Source organism: Pristiophorus japonicus, chromosome 1, assembly GCF_044704955.1.
Source record: "Pristiophorus japonicus isolate sPriJap1 chromosome 1, sPriJap1.hap1, whole genome shotgun sequence".
NCBI lineage: Eukaryota > Metazoa > Chordata > Chondrichthyes > Pristiophoridae > Pristiophorus > Pristiophorus japonicus.
This window is the reverse complement of record NC_091977.1, coordinates 68,555,384-68,565,384: the sequence shown is the minus strand read 5'-3', so window position 1 is coordinate 68,565,384 and position 10,001 is coordinate 68,555,384. Positions and strand designations below refer to the sequence as shown.

The window sequence follows — 10,001 nt, the reverse complement described above, 5'->3', positions numbered from 1 at the left end:
TGGTCAGATGTAGCAAAGGCTGCAAAATCAGTCAGGTTTGCAAAGATAAACCTGCATTTACATAGTGCCTTCAATGTAGAAAAACGTCCTAAGTTACTTTAGTGAGGTGTAATAATACAAAATGGATGCTATGCCAAAGGAGATTTTGGGAGGTGACTTTTGAGGAGGGTCTTAAAAAGAGAGGGAGGTGGAAAGGTTTATTCGGCCTGCCTTCAAAAAGACTGGAGGTATGTGGAGACATATGAAGATGTGAATATCTATTTCAGATCACAAGGGAACACTTTTACACCCCCTCTCCCTCCAATTTAATGTTCATTGTTGGATACTGGGCAGTACAGGCACAGCCCTAGATATAAGACTCTCGGACCATTTATGGTTGTGACTAGCAGTACTGTACAGAGACCAAGGCAAAACCTTAAATTCATAACATATACAGTGTTGAAATTAAAAACCTGAGTATGTGAACAAAGTGCTTGAATTGATTTGATATATTCAAAATAAGAAAGTGTCTTTTTTGTAGAGAACCCAATGTATAAATAAGTACTTACGTCCTTTAAGTAGAAGCCTTTTATTAGTCTATTAAAGGACTGGACTACACTATAAATACCGACACTTAATGTGACCAATCTTGCTAAAAGTAATGTTATGAAGCATGGAATGGGACCCCTCTCACCTGATCACGCCAGTGTGCCTACTTCTCTAAAATTGACAAATAGAATTAAACAGAAGCTTTGTAACTAGTATCCCCCCCTCCCCACCACCGAGAAATCTTGTAACTGGACTTGACTATTACCCCTAAAAGTATATGGTCTCCTTTTATTACCAATTTGATTAAATTATAAATAAGTAAATGTAAACAACTGTTAAAGACAAATGTTTTCAAAGCAGGTTTTATTTTGCAGATGGCATGATCAGTTTTTTTACTGTATATTTGGTAATTTCTCTAACCCTGAGTAAGTTCAACTACTGTTGAAACTGCATAGCAAAGATCTGTAGCACAGGCTTTCTCTTCTCAGTAGTTTAGTCTCGGGGGTTAGTGAATATTCTGCTTAGCAACATGTACAACCAAGCATCATATTACAAAGGGAAAGCCTCTTATTTAAAACAAGAGGAAAAGTCAATAGTTTACTCAGCAAGAAATAAACCATGTGCTTGTAACTCTGCATTGTTTGACTATGGTCTGGTGGAGAGCAGGCTAGAGAAAATGTGGGTCAGTAAAATGAAATTTACTTATTATTTGCAGTGAATTCTCAATAGGACAGTATCTGTGGTGCTCATTTACGCTCTGTAACTGCTTTGTAGCAGTCTGCAGAATTATGGCTCACTTGCGTAGTGTTACAGAGCTCACTTTAGTCACGAATAGGTGCTTGTACCAAGGATTTACTGCAGAGAACAGACATCACCCTTTCCCAGTGCAATCTGCAAAGCTACTTAGCACATAGTTCAAAACATGCAACAATTTTGTTGCAGCAAACTTGACATTTGTGTTTAAGACCGCATACACTTCTCCCTCTAACTATCTTACACAAGTCATATTGCAAATGCAAGTAAATATCTAGCTGGGATAAGCGGTTTCTTGGTCAGCATCTTCCAATGTAGAAGTTCCAAGGTCAAATTTCTGCTATGGTATCTCCTTTTTGTAAAGCCAAATGCATAAACCACATTACAGGCATTTATTTATTCAACGTTACTAGAGTAAGATTGGAGCTCACTTCATATTTAAGGCATAAAAGTTCGACAAGATGACTATGAATTGTTGCCTATTATGACAAGTACCATTTATTCTACCCAGGAAATAAAATCATGTTTAGTTGTATTAGAACAATGACTATTTGTTCAGGTCCTAGGTGATAATATACTAGAGAGTATTAGCATATTGTTATGCAAGGAGGTATACTTCACAATGAAACCATGCAAAGATACTAAACAATACAATGAAAACTGTAGTTCAATCTACAAATAAGTAGGCCATGGTAGATCCCATTATGACAGTCGATTACACAGAAAAGATAAGCAATTGCTAATCAAAGGTAGTCAAATCCTGTACCTGTAAACTCCTTTAATCCACCCTACAGGATTACTTATAATTTTTGTACTGGTGTAATACAACTAAACACAATGAATTGAGTGAAAGGCATTTAATTAGCGTCCTCCTTTTAAACATCCATAAAAAATGCTGTATAGTGGTTCAAGGCAGTTGCAGGTTCATTGACAATTTGAAAGTCCTCAATTTGATATCCTATGGCTCATGGGCAAGATCAAATTACAGCACTGACTGAAAACACTGTTTATATTAACTTGAAGTACAGCACACAGACTCTATCTAGTGAATACTTGTTTCAATGCTGAGCTATTCACCTTCTAGTACCATTGAATATCAATCCATTTGCCCAGCCTTTGGCTCTAATGAATGATTCCTTCAATATCTCTCCCCCCATTATTAAATTGGATGGTATTCACTAGTAAAGTTATTCACCGTAATAGAGTAAAAACAAATTTTGACTATTAGAACCATTACAAAATATAGCAATGTAGGTTTATTAGTAAATAAATCAAATACTAATTAAAAATAATAGGCATTAGTAGAGAGCAGGAAACTGGAATGGAAAGAAAAACCCGACAGTCCTAAAGTGCATACTACTAGTTGAAATGATACTCACTTTCACATATTGGTAGGAAGTTATCTGATTAAAAATACAAGATTAGAGAGATGTGATGTGACAAACCGTTTATTACCAGTCACACTTTGCTCCTAGATATATTCATGTTTTCAAACTCACCAGTTCCAGCAGGAAAACCAAGACCCCTTAGTTTTTCTGGCTCGCCACAGCATGGGAACTTTGGGTTAGAATATAGATTTAGGCCACAAGTTCCTGAGATCAGAAACTCAATGAGGTTTGATAGATTGGATTGGGGGTAATATCAAGGAGTCCTTAAGTACAATGTAGTCTGGGAATGGTTTAAAAAGTGGGGTTTATGACATTAGAAAATCAAGTTGTCTGCAGAAACCACACTGACAATATTACAATACTGTCTGATAAATCAGATCCCTGGCTTTAATTTACAATTCGGGTTAAATTCAGTCACAATTAAAAGCAGCCTTTAAATTTTAGAGTAAAGACAGCCACGTGACACAAGGCAAGCTATTTGAGTATTTAGGGTTCAACTTATACATTGAACAAATGGGCAACAAGATTAAAAGCTCCAAAATGTATTCATTAGGCCAAGATGATGTCAGTCAAGACTTTTTACAGGATACACATGACATGACCTTGGAGGAAACAAATGCAAACCAGGACTTCATAGGCACTATTAGAAGAAGAAAGTGTTCACTCTCTGTGCATGGTGGAGAGGACTACAGCAAATTTCTTTTAGCTTGGGAAGGTCAATTGTGTCATTCCATCTTTACCAACAGCTTCAATACATTCTAATACAAGAGATATGCACATTATGAATTTCAAATTTACTGTCAGCCACTTTTAAAGGGTCACTAATTCTCAGTGCTAATTAAGGTGGCTCGTGAAGCACATTAAATAATTATATTCGTTGTTATAGTGGCAAAGTTCAACTCTGAATCCTGTGTGCCTGCAAATTTAACTGTTGTGATGCTGGCCACATGCCTGGTGCTAGCTGCAATGGAGCACCTCTGCTGAGCAGAGTAGTGGTTAACAGATTCCTTTAGCTTAAATAATGGAAGCACTCACTAACAATTACTCCTATAATGACTACTCATTTTGCTGTAGTTCTGTATTCCCTCAGTATACACTTCATCATGTTACATTAAATAAGGCAGCTTTACAACATCATGTACACATTAAAAGGGAGATTTAAACATCATGCTTTGGTGTTATCTTCATACTGGGTGCAATCATGGCCTTCAACTCCATTACCAAATATTCCAATCCAATAGGCTTCATTAATTCCCTGGCATTACAGCTGAACTATGCCACCCTATAGAAGGAATCATGTATCCTCCACCTTACCTCGAGAAGATCAGTTCTGTAGTCCAAGCCACAGAATTAACTTAGATCCTTTTGTGAATTTTACATGTTCCTTCCAGCTAAAGGAATAATGGCATGGGTACAGAATGTGCACGGATGATAAAACCCTGAAGTAGTGCGTTTACACTACACATAAACGTATGTTTTTGAAGTTCATGAACACAGATCAACAAGACATGGCTGACTATAGATGTAACCCTGAGTTACAATACAGCATTTTGCTTGTATATTACACACTGAAAATGTTTGCCGGAACTGGGTCCGAAAGGAAAACCAGAGTGGGATTGGTCCATCATATCCATGCTTCCATTCCTTATACGACACAGATTTCCAATCAGCGAGGAATTAAAATCACATCACTCTAAGTAGATTAGTCTTACGCAAATGATTATTGAGCAAGACCAATTAAACTGTTTGCAGAGCCGCCCAATCCGCCATCACCCTTCTGGAAGGATTTTATAGCACTTGGTACTTGGAGTCCTGTGTATAATTTTAGGCCACCACACCAGACCTGCAAGGGGAAGGGAAAATCAATCAAAATAATGGAACATTTCCTAAATTCTGCACACATTTGATCCATGCAAATGCAGCTCATTATAAAAGTTCAAAGAACTTATGAGAAATTTACATTAGACAAAATAGCTTAACTCAAGCAAAACGCTGCACAGTTTATTTGTAAAATTATTGAAATATTTTTGTACAAAATCCAGAGATCTGGAACGATCAGTGGCAGGGTTGTCCGGAATCCGTAAAATGTTCCGGAATCCGGACCCGCCGCTGCCCTTACCTCAGGGCCTCCTCGCTGGGGCCCCAGCTGGCCCGAACAACCTCCTTGGCAGAGCTCCGGCCGACCCGAACACCACCTCAACGGAGCTCCGGCCGACCTGACCACCACCTCGGCAGGGCCCCTCTCTCCTCAGCGGGGCCCTCGTTGGCCCGAACACATCCTCGGCAGGGGACCCCCCCACCCTGGTCTTTGATGTTCTGAATACCGGAAATACCCAAACCTGGGCTCAGGTGTTTCCAGATTCGAGATGTCAGAAACACGTTTGAAAGTCCGTAAAAACACAAAGTCCGGAACGGCCTCGGTCCTGAGGGTTCTGGATTTTAGGTGCTGCACCTATACCACATATCTCATGACAAGCTTTCAACAAATATGCATTATGTGAATATACTGCGTCTGACTTGACTCCATCCTACAGTCTGTTTTAGTATTTTAAAGATTAATAGCAGTCTTATTTTCATACACTAGTTTTAGTAACTTTCCTTTATTTGGACTCAATTTTCCCCAAGCCCGTTTTCTGGTGTATTGCCAGTTATGCTGGGTTTTCTAGGCCAGAAATAGTTTGCCAAACGTTCCTCAATGTATAATTTGAATTTGGTGCCGCGCAACGTGTCCAGTCTCCTTGGGGAGTGGAGCCTGCTGTCTGCGCCACAAAACAAAGCTGCACCTTCTGCGCATGTGCGGACAAAAACGTAACATTTTTTTTTAAAAAGGTGGGCGTGTGGGTGGCGCGGCGTGGCGTGTGAAGGAGTGCTGTGTGAGAGCATTGGAAAAATCACTGCTGGAGCAATACAAGATGCAAAGTGGAGCAAGGACCAAGAATTTCTTGCTGGAAGAAGTGGAGACACTAGTTACTGTGATTGAGAACAGATGACAGGAGCTGGATACCAGCAGGGGTCACATAAAAGTTCCACCAAAAGAAAAGAAACAACGCTGGAACCAAGTTGCAGAAGATTACTGTGCAGTGGTGAACACCACGAGATCTGGAAGTCAGTGTAAAAAGAAATGGCAGGACCTTGGTCAAGTAGTTAGTGTAAGTAATATTTTCATTCATTCAATGCAATTGTAAATGTGACCAGCTGTATATGACCCACCCAGCAGAAAGACACCCTCTCTAAAATGTTGCATTTTCATCTTTGCAGAGGATATAATAAAAGGGAAAGAACTCGAACAGGAGGAGGCTCGGCAAATCTGCGCCCACTGACACTCTTGGAAGAGAGGGTCGCTGCTTTGAGGGGTCCTGCCTGGAGAAAAACAAATCAGTACTACACAAGCTGGGACCACACTCTAGGGAGGGGTAAGTCCTGCAAATTCATCGTGGCCCTCCAAATCAACCCGCTGCCTAGCCTACGCTGTGTGTGAGCCTACTCATGCCAACCATCCTGCTCTCTCCTCTGCTGCTAACCATTAGTCTGTTCTATTACATTTTGCAGAACTGGAGGGCAACCCTGACGATGCAGAAAAAGATTCAGATGAGGATGAGCCTGAAGAGAACATCTTGCAATCCAACCCTCCAGACCAAAAACATGGGGGGAGAGGGGATGAATGAAACCCCCACTGTTGTACTGAATATGGAGCACATGTCGCTCATGGAGGTGCCAGCCCCTTCCGTGACTAGGTTTGAGTGTCGGTGGAACATTCCATGGCTTCACATCATCCAAAGTTGCGGGTCCCAGTAGTGGGGTGCAACAAGGCACACCCAGGGCCCCACTGTTCCAGGCTGCGGGTCCCAGTGGGATGCAGCGAGCCACACCAGGGCTCCATCATCTGAGGCTGCGGGTCCCAGTGGGATGCAGCGAACCACACCCAGGGTGAGGAGGGGGGAAGGAGAGCTGGATGTAACAGATGTGGTTTAGATGATGTCATTGAGTGCAGAGAGCATTGACCTTACCCGATCACTCCCAGACACCATCAGTGGGGTGTGTGATGAGGTAGTGGGACTGTTGGGAGAAGTAACAACACTCGCCAGGACCACCAGTGAGCGAATAGTGGCCATGAGGGAGGGAATGTCAGAGGTAGTGCAAGCCACAGCACTGGCCATGAGGGAGGAAATGTCAGGTAATACTAGCCATTAGGGAGGGACTGTTGCAGTCCGCTGACACACTGTCAGGGTGCATGAGGGATGGCATGTGTGAGTTAGCTGCTGCAATAAGGGAACACGCCTAGACCCCGTGCCCATTAACAGAATCAACTGCCACTCCCATTGCAATCCCCACACCATCCTCTGAAGAGTCCCAAGTCAGGTCTTCCACATTACCATCTGACCACCCCCCCCCCAATCCATCAAGAAATGCGTATTACCAGGGATATTCGAAAGAAGAAGCTTGGTACCAACCCGAGAAACGCTGCGCCACTGCCTGCGGGCAGGGGTGGAGTCACCAAGACCAAGCGCAACGGGTGGTCTTAGACTAAGGGAGATGAGAGATGGGTGCAGCCTCTCTTTGCTGCTGCTGTTATTATTGTTACTGTTGTAACTGTTCGCAAATTAAAAGTTACGTAAATTTACAAGTTTTTAAGTGATCTTAAAGAGTGATATTAAAGTAAAGTTTGATACAAGAATAATTTTATTAAAGTAAATACATTGTAAACTTTTGAATAAAATATATTTTACATTAAAACAGAATCATGTTCCATTAACATAACATTACAGAACAGTTCCAAACAATAAACATGTCCATATGGAATAGTTGTCGCTGAGCCCTCAGGCATCAGTAAAGCGTTCACAAATGAGTTGCTGGCACAAGGCTCGAGCAATCGTTAAAAGAGCATGATGGCCCGCCCTCCTCCTACGTCGTGCTCCGGCCTCAGGCACTTGCATGGCTGCCTCATCCTCGTCATCCTCATCCTCCTCCCCCTGCTCTTCACCTGCATCTTCCACATCATTATCATCAGCCACTCTCACCGCAGGTGGGTCTTCCACGACCAGGTGCTGCTGCCTCATGATGGCCAAGTTATGCAGCATGCAGCACACAACAGTGGACTGATCAACAATCTCAGGGGAGTGCAGCAAGTAGCCTCCGGAATGGTCCAGGCATCGGAAACACTGTTTCAGTATGTCAATGGTCCTCAACGATGCTGCGCATCGCAATGTGCGATATGTTGTAGTCACAGTCAGCTTCCGTCCAGGTTATGTGTAGGCACGTCATGAGCCAGGTGGTGAGGCTGTACCCTTTGTCTCCCAGTAGCCAGCTCTGCCCTTCTGGCTGCTGCTGAAACATGGCAGATATAATGCTGTCGCGTAGGATGAACACATCATGGGTGCTGCCAGGATATCTTTCATTGACTAATATGAAGGTTGAAGCGATGCTGTCGTCACACACAAGCTGCACATTACTGGACTGGAAACCTTTTCTATTCCTGAACATCTCTGAATCCTGCAAAGGTGCTCGCAAGGTGATGTAGGTACAATCAATGCAGCCCTGTACCTTTGGGAAGCCAGCAATCTTCGAGAAGCCCACAGCCCTGTCATGGATTGCTTGAACGGTCATGGGGAACTTGATGAAGTCATTCCTCCGCGCATTCAGTGCAGCCGTGACCTGGCGAATGGAGACTTGTGTTGCTTGCTGAGAGATGGGGCACACATCCCCAGTTGTAGCTTGAAACGATCTGGACGCATAGAATGAAATTGCAGCTGTAACCTTCACTTCAACTGACAAAGCAGTCCTCCTGACGCTTCTCAGCTGCAGGTCTGGTTTTACCAACTCAGATCTCACTGACAACTTATTTGCAGAAACGCAGCCTTCTGACACAGTCTGCATCACTCAGGTGCAGGTACGAACACCTGTCTCAATATACCAGAGGTGGGCAAGGCCTCCTGCTCAGCACCCTACGGGCTCTGATGTTCCTGATGTGATGAGCTCTAATCAATTGTCTCCTACGTAGCACCGCCCCCCCACCCCCTCGAGTCTGGTGACACCTCTCCCTCCCCAGGCTACAAACAGTATGATCAGCTCTCTCTCTCCCTCCCCAGGCTGCAAGCCATAAGATCGGCTATCTCTCCCTCCTTGCTACCCCCATGGCTTGTTTTGTAGCCGAACCCCGAGCCGCTGTGTCTGGATGCGAGGCTGATTCTGCCGGCCAAATCTACAACCCTCCAGGCCTTCAAGATGCTCAGTGGTGGCGTGAGTAAAAAAAGAGAAAACTTCTGAAATCCAACAAATTTACACTTCTACGTTAACAGGTTAAAAAATTGAACATTATTATTGATTTTGACAGTGTTCTTGACGCCCTTCAAAATCTTCGATTTAAAAACAATGGCGTGAATGTGAGCTGGTTTCTTAACTCACCAGAAGGTTTTTTGGGAGTGGCCAGATACACCAACGTAATGGAGAAAAATGTTGCCCGAACTACGGAAAAAACCAGCGCAGACATGAGGGAACGCCCTCGGAGGTGAAAAAAAACTGGCCTAGAAAAATCGTAACCAAGTCCATTACACCGGCACAGATTGCAGGGGGAAAGTTTGAAAAAAAAGTGCCAAAAATGTAACTCCATATGCCAAAAAAAACAGCCTACTCCAAAAAACGGTGCAAATCACTGGGGAAAATTGAGACCTTTATTTCTATAAATAGCCAAGTGCAATTAGAACTGGTCCGTCCTGAGATATCAGATTCTCAAAGCTACAATAGTTTGTTTACAAACCCGTACCAAAGTTGTCCTATAGCACAGTGCCTATTATTCACTTACCATAAAGGCTGGAATTACTGGTTGAGTAAACTTTGTCTTGAAAGTATGTAATAACTGCTTTGTATCAGCATTATAAAAGGAAATGTGACCTGCAAACAAATGAGCATTTCCATTTTTATATCTTGAGTCAAGCATAAGATCCTTTTAAGAGGCATCAGATAATCAAATAAACTCAAATATAGGAAAAGTTCTACAATTAGTCTCTGCATATACAACAACATGCATTTATATAACACTTTTAAAGTAGTAAAATGCCATAGTAAACTAATTAACAAAATTTGACACCGAGCCACAAAGATATTATACCAGGTGAACAAAAGCTTGGTCAAAGTTATATCACAGAAACAGGCCATTCGACCCAACTGGTCCATGCCGGTGTTTATGCTTCACACAGGTCTCCTCCCATTCCTCTTTATCTAACCCTATTAGCATATCCTTCTATTCCTTTCTTCGCCATGTGTCTGTCTAGCTTCCCCTTAAATGCATCTATGGTATTTACCTCAATTACTCCTTGTGGTAACATGTTCCACATT

The 10,001-nt window shown here is 42.6% G+C and overlaps 1 protein-coding gene across 3 annotated transcripts in view; it reads right to left on the bottom strand.

Moving 5' to 3' along the window:
• Nucleotides 1–876: 876 nt before the first annotated feature.
• Nucleotides 877–10,001, bottom strand: part of fsd1l (fibronectin type III and SPRY domain containing 1-like) — a 115,471-nt gene continuing 106,346 nt past the window's right edge. For all 3 annotated transcript variants that reach the window (XM_070880678.1, XM_070880689.1, XM_070880698.1), the window contains 2 exons: nucleotides 9,469–9,557; nucleotides 877–4,512 (listed from right to left, as the gene is read on the bottom strand). In XM_070880678.1, the coding sequence (XP_070736779.1) occupies nucleotides 4,390–4,512; nucleotides 9,469–9,557 (212 nt within the window). In that variant the 3' untranslated portion in view covers nucleotides 877–4,389. The remainder of the gene's footprint in view (nucleotides 4,513–9,468; nucleotides 9,558–10,001) is intronic.